The sequence below is a fragment of the Aotus nancymaae genome, unplaced genomic scaffold (assembly GCF_030222135.1).
Source record: "Aotus nancymaae isolate 86718 unplaced genomic scaffold, 86718_ANA_hifiasm-v0.15.2.pri h1tg000007l, whole genome shotgun sequence".
Classification (NCBI taxonomy): Eukaryota; Metazoa; Chordata; class Mammalia; order Primates; family Aotidae; genus Aotus; species Aotus nancymaae.
Window position 1 is genome coordinate 20,348,929 of NW_026988418.1, and position 25,063 is coordinate 20,373,991.

General features: G+C 42.8%; 1 protein-coding gene across 7 annotated transcripts in view; it reads right to left on the reverse strand.

Moving 5' to 3' along the window:
* Positions 1 to 25,063, reverse strand: part of DAB1 (DAB adaptor protein 1) — a 1,258,287-nt gene that overhangs the window by 16,188 nt on the left and 1,217,036 nt on the right. For all 7 annotated transcript variants that reach the window (XM_012442604.2, XM_064372403.1, XM_064372402.1 and 4 more), the window contains 4 exons: positions 14,890 to 14,952; positions 12,464 to 12,572; positions 3,850 to 4,398; positions 148 to 275 (listed from right to left, as the gene is read on the reverse strand). In XM_012442604.2, coding sequence (XP_012298027.1) covers positions 148 to 275; positions 3,850 to 4,398; positions 12,464 to 12,572; positions 14,890 to 14,952 — 849 coding nt within the window. The remainder of the gene's footprint in view (positions 1 to 147; positions 276 to 3,849; positions 4,399 to 12,463; positions 12,573 to 14,889; positions 14,953 to 25,063) is intronic.

Below are 25,063 nucleotides of genomic sequence, written 5' to 3' on the forward strand. Positions count from 1 at the left end.
GAAAGCCCCTTTAGCAACCCAATGAGAACTTATGAGATTGAGTCAGCATTCTTTTCTAGGTAGGCTTCCTCATGCATTATCCATCTCAGTTACAGAGGTTTTAATTTTAAGGAAAAAACACAAACAAATAGCAAACTGCTCACTTACAGCTTCTTGCTCTTCGCTTTTGCTGGGACTTTCGAAGCCCTCTTCGAAGATGTCATCTGTGGTAGGATCACTGGCATGGGATGCAGATGATTTGGATGGAGAACTCTGTCTAGGGGCTGGGGTTGGAGCTACACAGAGACCACAGAAAAAGAGGAAATACCTTAAATGCCTGGCTGCAATCAATTTATCCCAAAGAAAACTCAGGAATCTGCTTATATTGAAGTCAAATCTTAGGATTCCTCTTCCTATCCCAGGTTGAATCAGCTGAATATTTGAATTCTTCCTCTGTACATACTGATCTTTCTTCTCACACATCTGATTTTAGGAAGGAGCTTGTCCATACTGATAAGTAAAGCAGTAGTTCTCAAAGGATGGTCCTTGGACCAGCAGCAGTAGCATCTGGTGATTTGTTAGAAGTGAAATTCTCTGACCCTACCCCAGATTTACTAAATCAGAGACTCTGTGTTTAAACAACCCACAACAGGTTATTCTGATGCACGATCAAGCTAAGAACTGCTGGGTTTGCTTTCTTCTTTCTGTGTTTCATCAGAGGGCACATTTACTGAGTGCCTTTCATGTGTCAAACACTGTTAGAAATTTTACAGACAATATCTCTAATCCTCATAAAACCTCTTTGAGGTACAGGTTATCCTAATTTGACAGATAAGGAAAGTGAAGTTTGCTAATTTGCTCACGGCAACTGGTAGAACCAGGTTCTGAATCCCAGCACATAGTAGGTATTCAATAAACACATGTTGAATAAAGAGTAAGTATCTCAGTGATCTGGGAAAATGGATGTAGCTGATGGCAACTTCACAGCTGGTACTTGATTATATAAAGATAAAGGATATGCATTTGCTGGGCTGACCCATCCACATCTCCTCTCATTTGTTTTAGAGGATTAGAACAAATATGTCATTTGATACCACTCTTCTTTTAATGATTTCTAATTTGTCATTGAAAATACCGGCCACTGGCTAAGACCCAAGTGAGGGGGTGTCATGGTTTGATTTAATAGCTGAATTTTCCTAATGTTATAGAGCTTAGAAATCAGACAGTGAATGATGATTGTAAAACTTAGTGCATACTTTTTACCCTGTGAATCTATATTTAGAAAAATAATGCTATTTTCTCGTTTATTATTCAAAATGCGCCAATGAGTTGGACACTCTGCTAGGCACTTCCCACCCATTATACACTCTAATACAAATACCTGCACATTGTTATTTATGTTTTTTTTTCCCCAGATGAAGAAATTGCAGCTCAGAGAGGTGAGGTGACTTGCTAAGAGTTAACACAGCTATGAAACAGCAGCACTGGCATTGACCAGAGATCTGTCTACACTACCCAGTCCAACTGTGCTTTTCTGTGTCTATTGAGGTTCACTTTGGATCCAACCAATCTTCTACCCAAAACATTCTTAAGGGGCTACTGATAGGTCAGAGGATATAAAGACTGGTTTTATTAATTTTATTGAAAATAAAACAGTAAGTTTTTGAAAAATTTTGCAATGAAATCTGTTTTGTTTCAGGAAAGGACTATGGAACAAACTATATTGAAAGTGGGTTTAAAGCTATATGCAGACACCCTAATGCGTAGTAGATGTTTAATAAATATTAGCTTAATTAGATCCTGAATTGTATTTGAAGTGGTTTATTGCTTACTAAAGGTTGAAAACACAAGCTGAGCTGCCAGTTCTGGCAGGTATACTGTTCAGACTTACCCAAAGAAATCAATGGGAAGCATAAAAAGGAGTTTATTTATGCAAGTGTCTTAACCTTTAGAAGGTTTTATAGGATGCTTCTAATACTCTAAACAGTGGTTCTCAGTATGGGGTAATTTCTCCCTAGGGGACATTTGGCAATGCTTGGAGTCATTTTTGACTCTCAACACTAGAGGAAGGGGATGTATGTTTCCCTAATAAAGTGACTAGAGGCCAGGGTTGCTGCTAAACATCCTACGTTGGGACGGCCTCTGCAACAAAGAATTATCTGGCCCAACATGTCAATAGTCCTGAGGTTGCCAGAACTGCTCTAAAGTACAACAGCAGCTAAGTGCTCTCTGTTTTATTTCACTCTCTTTACCCTTTCCCACATGCCTCCATGTGCCAGGCTCTAAGCTACCATTACAAGAAGTGTAGGAATGATGGAGACAGTTCCTGTCCTCAAAGAACTGAAACTCTCCTCTTTAGCTGGCAAACAAGTCCACTGAAAGAGAGATGTTTGTTTTAAAAAAGATACTTGCTTATTTATGCAGGGCTGCCATTTCTTTAACATTTCATTTTGTATTCATTATTCCTCATTGAAATCCTGTGAGTCTGCATAAATAGAGATGCTGCCACTATGTAGATCATACGGCCTGAGTGCAAGTGGGTTGTTTATACACATTGAGGGTATTCGTTTTTAGAATAGCATTCTGAACCTGGCTAAAATGACACAATCTAATTGTATTAACATGGGTTGTTATTATTTTTTTTTTTGACAGTTCACAGTATTGGCCACGCAGTGATCCGTATCACCTGTGACAGTAATGAAACCACCAAACTCACTGTAGCATGAGCCTTTTCTTTCCTCTTATCAAGTGTCAAGGCACATGCTTGAGTCACCAGAACACCTTCCTGAATTGTGTCATGCTCAAGTGTATCTGGATTATGATTTGGCTGCACGGTCACTATTTTCCAGATATTTGCAGAAGAAATGTGAGTTGGAGGAGACTCACTGAAAGCTGGAACTAGAAGGATGCACACTGCTCATCCCAGCTAATTCATTTTTTTCCTGATGAGAAAACTGAGTCTCAGAGAAGTCACATGCTTGCCCAAAGACACAGCTTATGGTGGAGGAGTCAACACCAGAACCCTGGTCCAGGACTGCACAAAACCACTTAACATGTGCTAATAATGAAGATAAAAGATACTTCAAATTCTGGGAGGTCTATAATGTTGGCGCATATATACCACTGAATCCTTTTAATAACCCGTCGCTTTCACAGATGGGGAAACTGAGGCTCACAGAAATAAAGTGACTTGTCCCAAGACACAAAACTGGTCACCAATAAATCTGATCTCCAGGTTCCCAGTCCAGAACTTCCTTCTGCACCATCTTTTTGTTCTCTTTAACTACCAGAAGCTTTGAGCCAAAATGAGCCTTCAACTATAAAGGCTATTTAAGACCTTATGGTTGCTGTATCTCTGCCCTAAGTTTTCTCTTGATCTTAATTTTATATTCTAATGTTTAAAACTTGTTCCCAAAATATTTTAAGTTTGCATTCATTTTTATTTCAATAAGCCACACCAAAATCTGTGTGTCATAATCTGGCTATACATAAATAAAGGAGCAAATGAATGAGCAAACTAACAAAATCTTAGTTTTGGTGGAAAAATACCAGGCTTACATTCAATTCAATACCACTTTGTCTACTGTCTTCGTCTTTGGGCCTCACTTTCAGTATCTGTCAAACAGGTCTAACAAAACTTGTCATTAAGCATTACTATAAGTCTAAAAATAAACGTGGAACATATGAAGAAGGTTTGTATGTTATCACTGGTACCTAATTTGGTAGCTCTTAGTAGTAGCAGTAGTATTAATATAAACAAAGAAACCTGATTAATGCAAGTGAGATGAGTTCTTACATCCCAGAAACCCCGCTTCCAGACATGAGTTACAGCTCTCATTGGGTTTTGTGTCTTAAGTGAGGGGCACTCACGTGAGTTGGTCGATGGTGTGGTAGAAGTCACAGGGGTCAAATTCAACTGGGAGATGTCAAAGTCATCACAGTCGTCTGTATCCTGCGCCACCCCGACTTTGTTGAAGTAACTGGAGAAGGCCTCTGAGGTACAGGTGAGGGAGGGCTGGTCGGGTTTGCGGGAGGGCACGGGCGGAGGCTGGGCCATCTGGAAATCCTTAAACGTTTCTTTCCCCATTTTCTGCCTGGGCTTGTCGGTCTGTGGACTTGACCTGGTGGAGTCACTCGTGCCTGGGACGGTGGCGAGGGGGGTGAGGGGACCTTGGAACATGGCAGCTGGCAAAGGCATAACAGTTTGTGTGGGCATGAAGGCGGCTGGCGGAAACTGCCCGGCCACAGTTGGCCAGGGTTGCTGAGTGGCAGGAAAGAGACCCGGCTGGCCCCATGCGATGGGCTGAGTCCCCGGCATCACCTGAGCGACTGGTGGCTGGGCACCCATGACCATCTGCTGTTGGACGAGGGGCTGCTGGCCCCAGAAGGACGGGAGGACAGCGCCCATTGCAACGTAACCTGAGAGAATGAAAAAGGAGAGTCAGGTGTCCTGGGAAAGAAGGATGCATGGACTCAGGTAATTGACAGAAATGTATCGTGCACCAACCAAGTGCCAGACTGTGCGCCTGGGACTGGGGATGCCAAGATGAACAAAAGTCCTTGCTCTCATGGAGCCTCTATCCTAGAGAAGTGGTCAGGGAAAGCCTCTCTGAGGAGATGATCTGTAAGCAAAAACTAGAATGCTAATAATCACATTTCTATAGTTGTTAAAGGTTTCCAAAATCTCATAGCCTCAGAAGCTGTGTGTCTCAGGGAAAGAGCAGAAGGACGGAAGGCAGGCCAGCCTGGGTTTTGACCTTGCCTCCCCTTCCTGCTGCACTTAGGACCCTCTTAATTGGGTAAGCTCTCTAAGAGTCTGTCTCTTTGTTGTAAAACCTGGTTATAATACCTTACTTCGCAGGCCTGAGGCAGTGTGCAAAGTGAGTAAGAATCTGAATGTTGGAGTTTGAGAGACCTAGGCTAAAATTCAAACTGCCACTTTTTATCGATGTAATTTGGGGAGCAGTTCTTATCCTCTCTAAGGCTCCAAGACATTTGTAAAATGGATATAAATACCTTCTATCTTATTTGTTGATTTGAAGATTGAAAGTATATATTTAACGTGTAGAGAATTGTACCTGACACAGGATCAACATTCAGTAAATGTTAGCTACTAGTATGGTTTGGATCACATAGAGCCTAGAAAGTTACTTACTACGTTGCTTGATACACAACAGACATGTAATAAATGGTAGCTAGAGGTATTATGCATGATTTCTGTATTATTATTATTCTAGTTTTAGAGAATAAAAAAATAGGGCCAGATGTGCTGGCTTATGCTTGTAAACCAAACACTTTGGGAGGTCCAGGTGCAAGGATTGCTTGAGGCTCCGAGTTTGAGACCAGCCTTGGCAACATAGCAAGACCTCGTCTCTACCAAAAATTTTAAAAAAGTAGCCAGGAATGGTGGCACATGCTCATAGTCCCATAGTCCCAGCACTCAGGAGGCTGAGGCAGAAGGATCACTTGAGCCCAAAAGTTTGAGGCAGCACTGAGCTATGATCACACCACTGCACTCTAGCCTGGTAATAGAGTGAGACACTTGTCTCAAAAAAGGAAAAAAGAAATGAAGGTTATTGTTCACTCAGGGGCACCTCATACATCAGTATAGGTTAGACATTGCAAAACTCCATAGCTTGTACTCATATGTATTACCATGACAATTGTTCACTGCATTATTCTTTTTAGGTGAGACATATACATTTTAACAGGAGCACAAGTGCCACTTTTTACAATAATAATAGTAACATAATAGTAACAGCAACACGCTCCACTTATTAAATGCCTACATCATGCCAGGTACACTAGTAGGTGTTTTATGTCTTCACAAAATCCTGGCAGGGTAGGTATTATTATTTCTATTTTAGGGATAAGGAAATTGGTGCTCAAGGAAAAGCAACTTGCTTAAGGTCATTCAAGTTACATGAGGTAGGAGCAGGATCAAACTGAGGTTGTCTGTTCCCTGAAAGCCAGGGTTCCTTCCTTTGTGCCACACACCGCCTCACCCAGATGGCCAAGACCAATTTCTGATCTTTGCAGTTAATAGACCTTGCCTACCATTTGATTGTCTTAGCATATTGCGCCTGTAGGAAACTCCCATGCGCTTCCAGGAGTCCCGACCCTTCTCAGGGGGCACAGAAGCCACCTGTATGTGCAGTTGAGCCTGAGAAACAAGTTCCCAGGCTGGGCAGAGCAGAGAACAGAGAAGCCAGCTTTGCCTGGCCTCTCAAAACAAGCCTTTCCATGGCTGTCAGTAAGAATGTGCAGATGCAGTGTAGTGAGACCAGGAAAAAAAGAGGAATGGATGCAGAGTATCCTAGCAACTTCCAAAGGGACAATTGGTAGGCGTTATGGCATTGATCACATCATGAGTCATCTCACTTACTCTTGTGAACCCAGAGAGATCAAACGCAGGGTGCCTCACTCCATGCTCCAGTCACCTTCAGCTGGCAGATACAGGCTAGAGCCAACGTTCAAGGCCTGATCATTTTCCTTGCAAGGTGCCCATTCCTTCTCATGCCATGCTTCCCTAAGAGGAGGCTCCAGAGAGGCACCTAAAGGACACTTTGACTTCTTGCTCATATCTGGTAGTGTTAAATACTTTTGTGTAATGTGACAAGGATGTCAACAAACAAAATGGAGAATATCTTGTAAGACCACTTTGTCCAACTGCACTGAAATAAGAGGGGTGAAGAGGCACTGGAGCTGAAATTTCAAAAGTGAAGCTTGCTTAGCTTGCCTCGCCCATGGCATAATAATGTAGTGACTTGAATCTACCAACAGATGAAGAATCCTGCAATGCTATCTTGTTTTCTGATTTACTTTGATATAGCCCAGTGGTTCTCAATGGGAGTGCTACTGCCCCCTAGGGGTGGTTAGGAAATTTGTGGGGTTTGTTTTGGTTGTCCTAAGTGGAGGGGGTGGCAATACTGGGATTTTGGAGGCCCAAGCATTGACAGTACACATCCTATTATGTGTGAGACCAATGCGTACAACGAAGCATTATTCCACATCCCACTTATGATCATTTGCACCTAGAATCGACTTTGAATTACGTGGAAATTCAGTCATCTTTGTGCTTGATTTTAATGCATTTAATTTTCTAGGAATTCAGCAACTGTGCACATGAGAGAAGACTGTATCTTTTGGTTTGGAACACTGTCAAGAGGTGTTCACTATTTTGGAAAATGGCAGTCCCCGAGAGAAACCCTTCTCATAGTTGTATAGCCACATGACACTTCTGTATCAGCCTGGACTTACAGCTGTGGCTTTCAATAGGGATTCTACTTATAGGTGTATACATCTGATGGTTTGTTATGTCTTCTAGTGTTATCATGCCTGAGTATTTCCTTATTTAAATACACATATTTATATTACAAATTATCTTTCTTTTCTTTCTGCCTTATATTACAGTTAGATAATTATATTCATCTTGAAAAATTGTATAGCTAGGCTACATTATCTATGAAATTCATTTCAAGTATGAAAGGAGGTATTGCAAACATTTGCAATAAGAAGGGGGTGCTGGGTCTGCAGGTAGAACTACCCATGGATTCAACCACCCAAGACCTGATGCCCATTTTGGTGAGTGAGTGGATGTTTTCACTCCCTCGTCATCAGCCTATTTTTGAATTTGCTTTTATTGCACCCTCCTCACTGCCATGAAGGACTGTTTTATATTGTAAATATGGTACTTCGTTGTCTTGAGTATAAGACTCAGATGCCTTAGCTTGGCTATGGGCTCTTGGGGGTCAGCCCATTTCACCTCTTCATCACTATCTTCAATTCATATCCTCACTGCACCTTGCCCTCCAGCAGTTGCAAATGAAACCCAACATGCCATCTCTTGTCTCTGCTGACCCATCTGCCTGGAAAGCCATCCCCCTGCTTTGGTGCATGTCTAACCCTGATTTGCTTTTGGAGATTCTGTTTGCTATCACCTCTGCTGGAAGTCTTCTTGCTCCTGTCAGCTCCTCTGGTCCTTCTCTGGGCTTCCACAATCCCCTGTGCTCACCTCTGTCATGACACTTGTCACACTGCATTGGAATTTCCTGGTTATTCTGTCTTCCCTGATGAGACTAGACACCACCTGCTGGCAGGAACCCTTTATCCTCTCTCTACACTCTGCCTAGCGTGGTTTGGGACTGGAGAAAGGCCCTACACAGAGGTGAATGAGTCCTAGTCAATATGTTCACTGCATTATTCCCAGTGTATAATTAAACCCACAATCTGTAAGTGCTGTGATTGCTGATGATTCTACTGTCAGTGGCAGGATTTTTTCCCCTCCCATCTTTTTTTTTTCTACAAGGAACTAACAGATGGGCTGTACACACTTTTCTGGAGACAGCTATTAGCATGTCTCTCTGGCTTCATGCCATCTGCTCCAGATCAAAGTACTATATTCGAAAGAAAAAAGGTAGCACAGGGTAATTAGGTATCATGTTTAGGAGCTTGCAGGTTCCACTCACTTTTCCTAGGGCGGCCCTGCAGCCTGGCTCTCCTCGGCCTGTGAGTTAAGGCTCTCTGGCCGCATGGTTTTCTGCATGAGTGAAGGGACACGTCGGCAGTAGGACAGTGGTGGCACTGGACACAGGGGGCCACTTGGTGGCTGCCACTGCAGCCACTTAGCAGCTTGTTAACTGTTTACTATTAATGTCCAATAGTGGAGAGAAGAGGTGCCCAGGAGCATCTGTTTATACCATGAAGTTCAGATCAATCATAAATCTCCTTGCTGTGAAGTGAAAGGGAACACCTGCCTTGCTGCCTTACAGTTAGATTTTTTTAAAGTGTTGAAAATTGTAATTTATAGCCAGATGCTGACACCTGGGGATAGCCCCATTATTTGAAAGAAGAAAAAAAGGAGACTGAAATATAAGAAAAGCACTGAAACCTAAGGAACTCCTCCAACATTAATACAGAACTTGCATGATGTCTCTTATCTACATTAACTCATTTGATGGATTCATTCATTCAAAAATATCTCTACTAGGTGCCAATCACTGCTTTAGTCTCCGGAGACATAACAAAGAACAAAACAGTTGCCAAAAAAAAAAAAAAATTCTCATCCTGTGGAGCTTACATTTTTGTGAAGTTGATCCTTTCCACAAGCCTCTGGGGTAAGTGTGATTGCTATCTCTTTAATTTGTACAGGAGAAATGGCAACTCCATGAGGGAAAGACTTGATGCAGCTACACACGGTATGAGTAGCAGATCCGAGGCTCCTGAACAACCATGTAGCAAATATCTGTTGAGTGCTTACTCATGTAAGCACAGCCAGGAACTGCTGTACGTATTCTACAACTTGCATTTACTCATGCAATCCTTAGAAAAACTCTATGAGGTAGAGGTATGATAATCCCCACTTTACCCGTAAGTTCCCTGAGGCTCAGAAGATATTTGAGTATGACGCAGCTGGCCAGTGGCAGAGCCTGTATTCATACAGAGTGCATTCTCCATGCCACTCATTCTCCTGCTGTCTGCCATGAGCAGTCAAGAGGCTGAAGACCTAAACTTCATTACAGTCATTAATCCCCAGAAAAAGGAAAAAATATAGACAGAACAGGACATATATTCCTCTACTGTAGAAATCAGAATAATCATAATAATACAGCATATTCTATACCAAATATCAATGATGTGCCAGCATTTTTCAGTGTGTAGTGATATAGCTTCTGCAGCTGCAGTTAGTGTAGTGATCCATTTAATTCTCACGATATTGTTGCAAAGTAAGTATTATTTTACACCCAGTTATAAAGATGAAGAAACTCTGACTCTGACAGGTCAAGTAATTTGCCCAGGAGTCTAAAGCTTAGAAATAAATGGCTGAATCAGGATTCAAACCTGGCCCATCAGATTCAAAAGCCCCCAGCGGCCAGACCCTCCATTGTATATCACATACTCCAGTTCACTCCCCTGTCTCTTTGTCACCGGCTGGACAATTATTAACAGGAAGATTGGGATTCAACAGCAGCAGAAATTTTTATGGCCAGTTAAGGGAGGAATAGAGCACACAGTTTAACACCAACTGAAGCCGGTTTTGTTATCTTAACTAGAGTCAGGAAGCAAAAACATGCTAATTGAAATTAATTTTAGACTTGTGTTCTAAAAGTTGAAGTCTTGGAGGTAATCTACGAAACTTTTAGCAGCCAAAGAAAGGAAACCTAGATACGTGGAAGTGGCTTGTCCACAGCTTCCAATGTGGCCGGTTAAGCAGCAAGACTAAAACCCAGGTCTTCCAAGTCCCTAATCTGGTACAGGTTTGGGAGAGGCCCTGGAGTAGTGCTGTGACTGTGCTGTGACCGGTGATATGGCTTGGCTGTGTTCCCACCCAAATCTCACCTTGAATTGTAATAATCTCCATGTGTCTCTCCCAGGTGGAGATAACTGAATCATGGGGGTGGTTTTCCCCACACTGTTCTCATGGTAGTGAGTAAGTCTCACGAGATCTGATGGTTTTATAGAGGGAAGTTCCCCTGCACACAATCCCCCTTGCCTGCCACCATGTAAGACATTTCATTGCTCTTCCTTTGTCTTCCACCATGATTGTCAGGCATGTGAAACTGTGAGTACATTAAACCTCTGTCCTTTGTAAATTGCCTAGTCTCGGGTATGTCTTTATTAGCAGCGTGAGAATGGACTAATACACCCAGGTAGGTCCTCAGGGTGTTTTTAATCAAATGTTATGGGTGGAAGAGATATAAAATTGCATCTAGTCCCATCTTCTCATTTATAGAGAAGGGAATGGAGACTCGGGGTCCAAGTCATTCCTCTGCCTGGAGTACCCTGGACTCTGATGCCTACTTGAGATTTTCCTGCCCGTACTAATCCTCTCACACTTCACCTAGGCAAGAGCCCCTCATGAGCACAGTGGCTCCACTGACACCTGCCCTCTGCCTGCGCTCAAAAGCCCCCATACTCTGCTCTGCATTTTATTTGTCCCTATCACTTCTCATTTTTAAACATATTGTGCAAATTACTTATTTTTATGTTATTTCCTGTCTACCCAGTAGAAGGTAAGCCCTTTGCCTGTTGTGTTGACTCACACATCCTAACCACCTACAACAGGACCTGGCACATAGAGGGCACCTGGTGAGCATTTTTGAAATAAACATGCCTGCAAATTAGTACGTTTTGGGCCTAGAGTTCCCATCATCTGTCCCAGCATACCCTTTATAGATAAGACAATGAGGACAGAGCATGGGCATTCTGAACACAAGACTCAAGCATAAAAGGGTGGTGCATTTCTCCCCAAAACTCTTACTCTTATTTAAAATGGCATGTGCTATTATACTAGCCCCATGGATATTTTATTATCTATTTTAGGTAAGGAAAACTAGTAATCATCACTATCCCCTTTTAAAGATTAGATTGGGAAACTTCACAATTGAATACATTTCTAGGCAACCTGCAGTCTAAACTGTAAGTTAGATCCAAGGGTTACCAACCTCTATTGCTTCTAAAAGTTCATAATGATCCCTTAGCTCACGAGTAATAACTGTAGCTATTTTAGAACAGGGTATGCATTTTTAATTTACTTTGAATAAAAGCACAGTTTATATTTGGTGGCAAGAATTTGCTTCTAACAGTATGTAATTAAAAGTAATTATAGAAAAAATGCACGAAGATTTGTATTCTAAAATATTCAAACAACTCTATTTGCCATTTATAAGAATAAAGGCAAGAAAGACAAAGCCACAGATTTCAAATACGTAGTTAAAGAAAACTACAAAACCCTTTAAGGTCCCATGTATGTGAAAAACAGAACTAAACCACCTTCGGCTATTTCCAAGTCCAGTGGCCTGGCCACATGGAACGCCTCATGCCATGGAAACAAGGTAAGATTGTTGGGCTCCATCCATTTGTAACTCGCCTGCAACACTGCTACTCTACATATTTTTACCCTGCTGTAAAGGCAGTAAATACATTTAAAGACTATTTGAAAAACAGAACACATACTTTCTAACTCACCAAGAGTCTCATTATTCTCCCAACTCACAGCCAGCAGTTTGCTCTTGTCCCATAGGGTGCTCCCCACTTTGTCTGGGAACACTCCCTTTTCCTTGAGTCAGCACCAAGTAAGGCAGATCCCTTCCATCCATCAGGTCTCAAGAGGTCTACGGAAAGCTGACTCCGTGTCCTCCCCTGCTTATTGCTTCCTCTCCAGGCTGAGGTGGAAGAGTGGAAATGGACCTGGGCTAATTGCATAGCTGTATGTACACCACGCTCCCAAAAGCTGTACACTTGAGTAATAGAATCTTGAACTCTCTGGGTGACAGACATCAGTGAATTCCAGGCCAGTAACATCCCAGAGCTCTGGACCCCACCACCACCTTCCCCTCTAAATGGCAGCTTCTCAATGTCACCTGAAGTGTCACAGGAGAGAATAGCGGTGTTTTGTCATCATTTGGTGGCTGGCTCTGTAATCTCTTTCTCTCTCTTGCTGAGTGAAGGCCAAAGGAAGGGAAGCGGGTGGAAGAGGGCTTACCTGAGGGTACAGCAGCAGTGCCGAAAGGTACAGAACCAAACACATCTGCACTCGCTGGAAGGGTCTGAGATGAAGATGGGATAAAGGCATCACCTGGAGTTGCAGGAGTCTGCCAGACAGAGAGAGGCAGAGGACACATGAGACCTGGCTTAGCAGTCATCAAGGCTGGGAGGTAGCAGATGTAGGAATTAAGCGGCAGGCAGAGGGGGGTCACAGTTCAAACCACTTACGCTGTTACATACACCTTACTTATAAAATGGGAAATGATACCTCCAGAGCAACTCTGAGGATTAAGTGAGATAATGTATTTATTTTATATTACTTAAATTTTTAGCATCATGCATAGGTATATAGTAGGTGCTTGGCAAATAATGGCCAGTAACCTAATGATTTAGCTTGAGCCCTTACTCCCTGGCCGGTGTTTAAAGGCTATCAAGTTTTCCATAATATTTGGCATTCACCCTTTAGAGGTGGCCAGTGCAAATTCAAATACATCCACTCAAGACCTACTGTGTGCCCAGCTCAGGGGTTGCAATTTAATACATGGTCCATGAACAGTTGCTGACTAAATCAACAAATAAAATGTAGCAAGTGGAGCACAGACCCTACCTTGTATCCTGGTGCTCCCCCCACCAACCCCCTGGATTTTGCCTGAATCTTCACTTGCAAAAAGAAATAAATATTGTCAAGAAGACAACAAGAAACAATGTTTACACCACTGAAAATTCTACAGGGCCCAGTCCATGCTAGAATTCCAAAAAGGTCTGCTGCATGAACTGGTGGGCAAGATGGGGGATACAGAAATGAAAACATCAGTACTCAGAATTTTTTATTACGTCCACACCCATTTACAGCAGGCTTTTGCCTATAGAGTATAAATCTGTTTGATGTTGTAATATTCTTTTTTTTTCCCCTTGGAATAGGCTGGGGCAAGCAATTAATCCTGAAATCATGGCAATTAGACAAGGCCATTTTTAGACTAGCAGCTTGCGGGACGAATGGCATTGTTCTGAGGATTATTAAATACCCATTTGGACTGCACTTGGGTTCAGGGCCAGAAACACAGCCACGAGCTGCTGTGTTAAGCACTTTTAAACACAGTCAGTGCTGTTCTTTTTTTTCCCCCTTTGTGACCTTGCGTGAGTCACATGTCCTGTCTGGGACTCAGTTTGCTCATCTGTATAATGAAGGGGATAAGGTTAGAAGATCTCTTCAGCCCTTTCCAGCTGCATAGTACTGCAGTTCTGACTCCAAGTTCCCAGGATGAAGTTGTTAGCCCAGGATAAAGGGGAAAATGAGAATAGTTAGAGCCGTCCAGCTTCTTTGGGGACAGAGGCTGTGGTACCCTCCCTCAAGGCTGCCTTGGACACCAGGTGTTGGCAGCAGGGCAGCTGTGCCTAGATTCCCTAGCGGCAGCAGTGGGCAGCAGTGTCTTGTGCCATCTGTCCTCAGTGGTGAGGTTACAGCCTCTTCTCTGTGAGGCGCATCATGCCAATGAACCATAGCACCATCCCTCGGTTTGCACAACTGCGCAGTGCCCAGAGGAGCTGTCCCCTCCCGGCAGCTTCAGCTGGTGCAGCTGCGGCTGACTGCTCTCTGCCCTCCTCTGGGAATGGGCAGGGGAGGGGCTGGAGGGGCTATCTCTGCTCTTTTCTTTGCAGTGGCTGCAGGGTTGGTTTTGAATGCATCCAGCACAGGGATTCTATTTTGCTTTGGTTTTAATTAATTCTATTTTCTTCTTTTCATTTTCAAATTAGGGCTCCATGCAATCTCTGTCCTTTTGCAAGCATTGACTGAGATACCCTGGCTGAAGCTGTGGCTGGGAGTCCAGAGCTTCTTGAGAAGCTCAGTGAGGCCCAGGTCATGGTCTGCAAAGCTGAAGGGCAGGCTGGAAGGGAGGGAAGAAACAAAAAGGAGGGAGAGAGGAAAGAAAGAGGGAAAGGAGAAAGGGACGGGCAGAACCAGGTGTGGGGAGAAGGTCCTTCCTTTACTGGGCTGACCACCTATACTCGTCTGGACTTGGGCAGGTGCTGATAAATGCCTCATCATATGTATTGTCCCGAGTTTCCTGCCTACATACCCAACCAGACCATGTGCTCCTTGTAGTCAGGAACCACATCTCCTTTGGGCCTCTCTTCTCAGACCCCAGCAGAACAGCAAGCACCCAGGCAAATCCTGTCATTGCTGAATGCATGGTCTTGCTTATTTCTCAAAACAGAGGCATATCTCATACTTCTCCTTTTTAAACAGCCACGCAAATTAAGTGTTAGAATGACTAGTTAGTTTGCCCAAGTCACACAGCTTGAAAGAGTCAACATTGAAATCCACCAGAAGGCCTCTTTCACTCAAAGCCCGTACTCTGGCCACTGAGAGGACATGAAAAGAAAGGGAAGGGGTGTAGGGTTCAGAGAGCAATGCATACTTACGGGGGGAGAGGTTATATCAGGGGGTGTGGACATGTCCCCAAAAAGTTCTAATTGGGTCACAGCCTGTAAAGACAAAAAGGTAATCATGTAACTACAAAGAAAGCTGGTGCTGCTGGGCCCTGCACATAGTGTTTTATAGGGATAAATATTTCTGGTTTTCATCATTTCTAGATAAACCTTAATCCTGGTGGGTCATTACTATACCTCACAATCCCAAAGGCAACATCTTGAATGCAGCCAGAATCAATTCTTGCTTCCTTGCATCTGGCTATTTATCCAGGCTTGGCCAAGACTGCCCATTAATCACCTCCCATAAGCAGTAATGACATCACTTCACACTTATTTACCATCAAATGCCAGCAACGGCTCTCTTTCCTAGGAGACAATGCGGGGAGGCAATCCCATCACTGCGTTTTCTCTTATGAGTATGTCCACACATACAAGATGCCTTCCACGTGTAAGTAAGACATGACTTCATGGTCACATCAGTAAGGGCTCCCAATAGCATTCACAGCATTCACCCTGAAAGGTAGGAATCATCATCCCCATTTTTACAAATAGATAAACTAAGTCTCAGAAACGTGACATTGAGGTCACGCAGGCCAGGATTTAAATTTTCTGAATATAGAGAATGCAGTCAAATAGCTTTCTCTGAAAGAGTCCATCTGTAGATAAAATACATGGGTGGAGGAAAAGAAAACATTTCATTTAATACTAGGAAGGGCATCAAAACCAGCCTGGTGTATACACCATTAATCACTCCTAGGAACTCCATCACTGCAGACGCTGCATCATCTATCTCGCCATCCATCATATGGGAGTGTCTGAACAAGGCCAGCCAGAGCAGCTAAAGAAACCCTTTAAGATATACTTAGAAATTAATCTGCATACACTGCCGTATTCATAGACTGTAGGGAGTCTATGGCCTGACTTAATTATGACAAGCATGTAATCACATGCTTTGTACAAACCTGTCCACTGAGAAAAAGCCACTTTTTCCTCATCTTCAGATCTTAAGTGATAGCTTCCAACTGGGAGAACCTAAACACACCCCTTAGTAGAATAAATGGGGAGAGTCCTACTGCCTTGCCACACGGGGCTCCTGCACTCAAACTGCTCTAACCAGGTCATTGCTGGATCTCTAGGGTTCATCCACAGAAGGGAATGTTTTTTCCTACTGGCAAGTGAGTGAGCTTTGGGCTCTGGGAAAGTTCCCACACTCCATGCCTGGGAGTGTGGAGTACTGATAAGATAAAGCACTTGAAAAACAGGGCGCCAGGTCAGGGAGGGCCCCAGATGGGGAAGAACAATGAATAATTGTTCTGAGGGATGGTTAATCACAAACCACCCAAGGGCACAACAACTTCATTTGCAGGTAGCCCCCTCCAGCACAATCCTATAAAACTTCTCTCCAGCCCCTGCCTCTTTGCAGACAGCCCTTTCTCTGCTGTGCTGCCCACTGCAATATTGCAATGTATTTTCATACTTTCTCTAATAAATCTACCTTTCTTTACCTACACATGTCTTTGTAAATTCCTTTACTGCCTGCACCACTGGCTTCAGATAGTAGCTACCCCTAACAGGGGGTATATTTGGATTCTACTACTTTCAATATCTGCAGCCCCTCAAAGCTACAGTTCCTTCACCTGGGCAATGGAGATGATAATATCTCCTTTGTAGATGTATTGACAATATTAATAGAAGAACTTTCTTTGATGTTTGACTGAGCCTGGCTGGAAAAGCACAAAAGTCTCCTTTTTGCTGAAAGGAGAGAAGCTTGGTCTTGTAACTCACTCTCAGCTCTGCCTTCCCTTTCATCTTTCAGATTGACTAATAGTGCCTGGCACACAGTAGGGCCCTATAAGGACTAATTTTCTTTCCAACTGCACAATATTTTTTAAAATAAATGTTCAACAACTGCTAGATGCTGGGCACTGTGCTATGTGCTGAGAATATAATGAGAAATGCCAACTGTCAGCCTGCAGGCAGTTTACAGACTGGTGGGGAGGACATCCAATTTGTAGATGCAGATAATCTCAAATGATACAACAGAAATAGCAACAGGGGTCTCTATGGGGTGCTGTGGGAGTACCTAGAAGGAGACTGATCTGGTTTGGCTGTGTCCCCACCCAAATCTCAACTTGAATTTTGTCCCTCAGAATACCCACATGTTGTGGGAAGGACCCAGGGGGAGGTAACTGAATCACTGGGCTCGTCTTTCTCATGCTATTCTAATGATAGTGAATAAGTCTTAAGAGATCTGATGGGTTTATCGGGGGTTCTGCTTTTGCTTCTTCCTCATTTTCTCTTGCTGCTGCCACGTAAGAAGTGCCTTCTGCCTCCTGCCACGATTCTGATGCCTCCCCAACCATGTGGAACTGCAAGTCCAATTAAACCTCTTTTTCTTCCCAGTCTTGGGTATGTCTTTATCAGCAGCATGAAAATGGACTAACACAGTAAAATTGGTACCAGTAGAGTGGGGCATTGCTGAAAAGATACCCGAAAATGTAGAAGCAACTTTGGAACTGGGTAACAGGCAGAGGTTGGAATAGTTTGAAGGGCTCAGAAGAAGACAGAAAAATGTGAGAAAATTTGGAACTCCCTAGAGACTTGTTGAAAATGCTGATAGTAATATGGATAATAAAATTCAGGCTGAGGTGGTCTCAGATAGAGATGAGGAACTTATTGGGAACCAGAGCAAAGGTGACTCTTGTTATGTTTTAGCAAAGAGACTGGCAGCATTTTGCCCCTGCCCTAGAGATCTGTAGAACTTGGAACTTGAGAGAGATAATTAGCAGAAGAAACTTCTAAGCCGCAAAGCATTCAATAGGTCACTTGAGTGCTGTTAGAGGCATTCAGATTTATAAGGGAAGCAGAGCATAAAAGTTTGGAAAATTTGCAGCCTATGTGATAGAAAAAAACAAAACAAAATATTTTCTGGGGAGAAATTCAAGCCAGCTGCAGAAATGTGCATAAGTAACAAGAAGCCTAATGTTAATTCCCATGACCACGGGAAAATGTCTTTAGGCCGTGTCAGAGACTCTCCTTCATGGCAGCCCCTCCCATCATAGGCCTGGAGGCCCAGGAGGAAAAAGTGGTTTAGTGGATTTGGCCCAGGGTCCTTGTGCTGTGTACAGCCTAGGGACTTAGTGCCCTGTGTCCCAGCCACTATAGCTATAGCTGAAAGGGGCCAATGTACAGCTCAGGCTGTAGCTTCAGAGGGGAGAAGCCCCAAGCCTTGGCAGCTTCCATGTGGTGTTGAGCCTGAGGGTGCACAGAAGTCAACAATTGAAGTTTGGGAATGTTCACCTAGATTTCAGAAGATATTTGAAAATGCCTGGATGCCCAGGCAGAAGTTTGCTGCAGGGGCGGGGCCCTCATGGAGAACCTCTGCTAGGGCAGTATGGAAGGATAATGTGAGGTCAGATACCCCACACAGAGTCCCTACTTGGACTTTTCTTAGTGGAGCTGTGAGAAGAGGGTCACCATCCTCCAGATCCCAGAATGGTAAATCCACTGACAGCTTGCATCATGAGCCTGGAAAAGCCATAGATACTCAATGCCAGCCCATGAAAGCAGTCAGGAGGGAGGCTGTACCCTGCAAAGCCAAAGGGGTGGAGCTGCCCAAGACTGTGGGAACCCACCTCTTGCATCAGCATGACCTGGGTATGAGACCTGGGGTAAAAGGAGTTCATTTTGGAGCTTTAAAATTTGACTGCCCCACTTACTTTCAAACTTGCATGGGCCCTGTAACCCCTTTGTTTTGGCCAATTTCTTCCATTTCGAATGGCTGTAATAACTCAATACCTGTACCCTCATTGTACCTAGGAAGTAACTAGCTTGCTTTTGATTTTACAGGCTCATAGGCAGAAGAGACTTGCCTTGTCTCAGATGAGACTTTGGACTGTGGACTTTTGGGTTAATGCTGAAATGAGTTAAGACTCTAGGGGACTGTTGGGAAGGCATGATTGGTTTTGAAATGTGAGAACATGAGATTTGGAGGGGCCAGGGGCAGAATGATATGGTTTGGCTATGTCCCCACCAAATCTCAAGTTGAATTGTTCTCCCAGTATTCCCATGTGTTGTGGGAGAGATCTAGGGGGAGGTAATTGAATCATGGAGGCTGGTCTTTCCCATGCTATTCTCATGATAGTGAGTAAGTCTCATGAGATCTGATGGGTTTATCAGTGGTTTCTGCTTTTGCATCTTCCGCATTTTCTCTTGCCACCACTGAGTAAGAAGTGCCATTTGCCTCCCACCATGATTCTGAGACCTCCTCAGACATGTGGAACTGTAAGTCCAATTAAACCTCTTTTTCTTCCCAGTCTTAGGTATGCTGTTATCAGCAGCATGAAAACAGACTAATACAGAGGCACAACTAGCTTTTGGCAAAGTTTAAGAAGGTTTTCTAAAGGAAATAGCCTGGATCTCAATCCTGAAGGAGAGTAGCCAGGTGACAAAGAAAAGAAGACCATCCAGGCAGAGGAAACTGAAAAAGGCCAGAGGCCAGGAACAGAGTAGGTAGATGGGAATGGAAGCAGTTCAGTGTTACCAACATGAAGGTGGGAGAGAGGAGGGCAGTGTGGTAGACAGGGGCAAGGCTGTGGTGGGAATTTCATACATTTCACAGCCTTTTCCAAGATTCTTGGCTATCTTGTTTCTCTTTCATACAATTACAGCCCAGAAGCTGATGGAATGAGGTGGCCAGCACACAAGTGCTCTCCCAAATCTTGCTGGACTTGAAACGCTCTTCTTTGGTAAGCCTTCTTTGGCATGTTAGCAATATTTTATATTATTTGATGAAGCTATGCTAGTCTTTTAGACCCTCTTCAAAATTCAGAGTAATAACTTTATTTAATCAATTCAAATGAAGCTTCTGGGCTTCCTTGAGACTAGAACTCTATGCTTTTAAAATGGCTCACAACTATTTTCAGTGTTAGGAAAATATTAAAATGAAGTTATTAATTAAGTCACACAATTTACATTTCAAATGTGCTGAACTCATGGCATACTTTTACTAACATCATAAATATAATTTATTGGCTAATTTTCTCCTTAAGCACAACTTTTAAAATAACCTTCATTCTTGAGACAGACTTTCCTTTTGCCAGATGATTTTCACTCAAGGATTAAACGAGAAAAACATGCAGCGGCGTAAAACATAGATTGTTATTTCATTCCATTGGTTTGCTGTTTAAATAGAACCTTGAGTTAATTAAATTTTATGGAAAAAGGGGATTCTTGGGCCATAAAATTAAAAATAATACTAATAACCGTATATGATCAGGAACCTGAAATAGTATCTATTTCCACAGGCCTCCTCCCCATGTTAACCCCAGTCCTTTTATTTGTAAGCTAATAAACCATGTTCCATCTGATAATATTGCTCTAATGAATCATTTTAAAGGCCTCAAGAGAGTAAAACTAACAATTCACATTTGCAAAATATTTTATAGTTTGCAATACACTTTCAAATACATTATCATCATGTCTGATACTCACTGAGCCCCATAAAGTCAACAGCGTAGGCATCATTGTCACTGTCTGTGTTGCACAGATGAGCTAGCTGAGGCTGATGTTAAGTGATTCACCTCTGATCAGTCAGCTAAAAGCAGCCAGAATGGACTTGACCCAGATGCCCACCAGCATCACTTTATTAAACCTTAGTTAGCCTTGTTAAATAGTGGAAGTCCAGCTCTACAACATTCTCTAACCAGAAATCTGGGTTCCTAGGAGTTATGCCATGATGCACATTCATTTGAAGTCATTCAGAATGTCAGCTTGAGATGTCTACTTGCCAGAGTAAGGCCCTTCCATTACTGGCATTTCAAATGTCTCCTGGTAAAGAGAGATGTAGCTGGAGATGGGAGTTTTGCTCCTTTTTTCGCCCGCAGGGCATTTTCCAGGGGCAAGAAGAGTGTTATTGGAAGGTGCACAGGACAGTGAAGGAAAAGTAGCTTTGATGTTTAAGGAGGTAGTCCCCCAGTATTTCCATCAAGCCTGTTCTCTCCCCAGTCATTCTTTGATATGAACAAGGGATGGATTTTCAGTAATATCTGGTTCAAGATTAATACACTGGTACTTCCAACTAGATCACTACAACCGGACTCCTAGGCCTTTCCTAGAGAGAAATTCTGAAAGCATCATTGATGGAGGCTGAGATGTCATGGGCTGACACCCCAAACACCTTCTCACGGACCCATTCTCTATGTTTTGGCAAAAGGAATTCTGTGACCTTTCAGTGGGCAGACATGGGAGTCCCTATCATGCATCAGTTACCAAGAGCAAAGGCTACAGAGATAAGTAAGGCACATTCCCATTCCTATTCCTATTGTCATAAGCAGGCTGTTTTGTGGAAAGACAGCTTATGGAAAGACAGACCCAGAGACACAATCAATTGAGGAGAAAAGCACAGGGGGTTGTGAAAGAAGAGGCCATCTTAGGGTCTTGCACGTGCTCCTCTTCCTATCTAGAACACTCATTACTTCTCCCACACATCCTTCAGGACACAAATTAGAAGGCTTTCTGTTTTGCTTCCTATAAAGTGGCTTTCTAACCCAATTTGTACCTTATGCCATTGCCCATGATACTCCCAGATCAGTGGTTCTCAACCTTGGATGCACATTGAGCTCACCTGGGGAAAAAATACTGATGCCTGCTTCTCACCCCTAAAGATTCTGAATTAATTGGTTTGAGGTAAAGCCTAGTCACTGGAACTTGGAAAGCTCTCCGAATGATTCTAATTTGCTGCCAAGGTTGAGGATTTTTGTCCTAGAGGTTTCCCAATACTGTATTTAGGAGCAGTAACGCTCATTGGCTTGTATATCAATCAATTTGAACAGATATTGGCTGCAACTAATATATTTTATACCAGGATATACCTGAATAGCAGCTTCGTCTGTTTTTTATTACCAATGGTGTACTTGGGACATCTTGTTCATGTATCTGAATTCCTACTATATGGTGTTATACTACATATATTACACTACACTAGGCTAGGTGAGGCTCTACTGTCATATCGTATCCCAGGTAACATTGCACTATGTTACACTGTGAGCTTCTTTAGGACAGCCCCTTTTCTGCATCTATAGCATCTATTAGGATGTCTGGGACACGTTAGAGGCTTGAAAAATACTGTTGGATGAAAATAAGGGGTGCTAGCCCTTCTCCAACACACACTCTTGTTCACACACATATGCACGCACACACGTGTACATACACTCTCACTATTTGACCTCATGGCAGGGTCCATTAACAGTCTTCCTGGGGACATTTGAATAGGTACCTACTAGAGCAGAGCAGAGTAGCGAGTCTGCCATTCATGAAGCTAGATGAAGAGAACATCGAATACACGAGAATGAGCGAAACAACCTCATTTAACAAAAACCTCAAAGCCTTACCTTTGTTGCCTCAAAAATCTCATCAAAGTCCATGGGCAGGTTTCTATTCTGTAACCACAAGGCACAACTGATAAGCATGAAATGAATGATGAGATAATGACATGAAACAGTTAACCAGAGAAGGCTCTAATTCTTACTGAGGTGGCTGCAGCAAACCGTTCTTCAAAATCCTCAAACGAACAGCCGTTCTGAAAGTGGAAGGGATGATGAATGAGGATGAAGTGAATGACACACAAATGACATGGATTTATGAGTTTAATGATGACAGTATCTATGGTTCACACTTCCATGGTCTCAGTAGGTGGGAGCTGTTTCCATGTCTGTGAAAATCTTGGAATATGTTTCTAACATAAGCAGATAATAAAACATGGGTATGATTAGGAAATACAGAAATGGTAAATTCGTAAGTTTAAAGTCCATCTTCCTGCAATTATAGACATTGCCCTGTAGTTAACAGACATCAGCAGTGGCTATAGATAAGAGCATGGCGTTTACACTCGAGATTTTTCCTTTTAAAGAACAAAAGGTCAGCTTGTGCTTTAGCCAAACTTCACTCTTTGGAGCGGTCTATGAACAGCTGGTTTTGTATGTGCTTTCATACGTCTTGTCTTCTCTGCTTGAAATGCTCTTCCCCTCATCTCTGCAAGTTCAGTGCTCCCCAAATTCCGCAAGCCCAGCGAAAAGCCACCTCCTCCATGAAGTGTTCCTTTACCTTTTGAACTGAAATCCTTCCAAGTGACCTCAGTACATTATCTGTGCCTATTATACCATGAGCTCCCTTAAGCAGCTGGTAGAGGGTCTCCCCTTGCAGCTGGTACAGGGTCTGGCTCATAGCAGTGCTCAAAAATACAGAAAAGAATGCGTATTCTAGAAGTAGCTGGCAGTGGGCAAAATTTAATTGCTTTTTTAACTTTGTATTTTATTGTTTATATTATACATTATAGGTATGTATAATATATCATCTACATGTATATATTAATGGCCATGTTCTAGTCTCTATGTATAAGCTAATTATTCTTTGGATGGTTTCCAAATAGTAAAACATTAATATAAATCTGCTAATATGGACATTAAAATGAAGTTATTACACATGAATAGTTTTGAGGAGAGCTTTTTGGCAATGAAGGAGTGGGAAAACTATCACCCATAGCCTCATAATATTGCTGTTTGTCAGAATTTGCTTTCATCCTGTCTACAGGAAATGTGACTGTTTACTTCCCTCAGCTCCAGTTACAGAGTGCAGAGCAGAGCAGAGCAGAGCAGAGTAGAAGAACCAATGTGCCCAAGCCCACCAAGGCAGGGCCTTCAGGTCAACCACCAACCACCTGTTTCCACCAGCCCCTGGCACAACATGACTTAACTGTGGCTACACTGAGAGGAAAAGCCACCATATCAAATAACCACATACATTATTATTATTATTATTTAGCCAAAGGTGGGGAGAGGTGGTGAGATGATATTAGTCTAAGTGATCCTGTAATCTATGATGTGTCCTAAAAGGTTAAGGTTATGTTGCTACATCCTTTATAAATTCACACACTCCTAGCAATTTATGGTAGAGCCCCTACCAACTAGCTCTGGGTCATAACTTTTAATAAAAACATTTTTTAGTGTCCAAAATCTCATTACATCTGTCCAATATAAAAAAGCAAATGGCTTCAGAGCATGATGGATGAATTAAATAAATTTGAAAAACAGTCTGTGGTAGAGGCTCATAAAAATCCCCACCATGTCCCATATAATGAAAATGTGGGAGGATAATCAGTGTCAGCATGAGCATGTTGTCACCTTCCTGGGACAGGAGAAGTGGCCTTTGGTGAGGTGTGGCTGAGGTGTGATGAGGCAATTTCTGTCAATTCAGGTGAAGCTTGGTCTGAGCAGGTAAGCAAATGCTTCTTTTTGGAATCACAAAGACATGGACCAGATCCTGGCCATGTCAGGTCATGGATGTGCTGGCCATGTAGCTCCAGACAAGTCTATCAGTCTCAGTTTTCTCATCTTTAAAGTGGAGTGAATAATGGCTACATCATGACAGGTTAATTGAGCAGTTTAACTGAGATGTGTGTGCAAAGTCTTGTTTGGTGTTTAGCATACAGTAGATGCCCAAGAAATAATAGATATAATAGATATCATTATCTTCTCCTCCTAGTTTTGGCTCATTACAGTAATGTACATGCACATCTTTTTTTTTTTTTTTTTTTTTTGAGACAGGGCCTCATTCTGTCGCAGGCTGGAGTGCAGTGGTGCAATGTTGTCTCACTGCAACTTTGCCTCCTGAGTTTAAGCGATTCTCCTGCCTCAGCCTCCTGAGTAGTTGGAATTACAGGTGCATACCACCATGCCTGGCTAATTTTTGTATTTTTAGTAGAGATGGGGTCTTGCCAATTTGGCCAGGCTGGTCTCGAACTCCTGACCTCATGTGATCGATCCACCGACCTCAGCCTTCCTTAGCCACCAAGCCCAGACCCAATGCATACAATTTTTAATGTTAGGAAGCTATTATTATATAATATTTGGAAATAGAGGAGAAAGAAATGAAAATCTTTCCAATGGCCTCTCTTTAGAAACTACCTCCACCCAAGAGCCCAATACTTCCTAGGCTTCTCGTCCTTACTCCTGAACTCTTCAATCCATTCTTGACTCCATTTTCTCTCTTTTGCTCTACTCTTGGCTACAGTCTTGCCTGATCATCTTCTTCCCAGCCATATCATTTTTTACCTTGTGGCTACCTGAATGTTCTGACTCCGGATCAGTCATTTCTCAGAGCTGCTTTC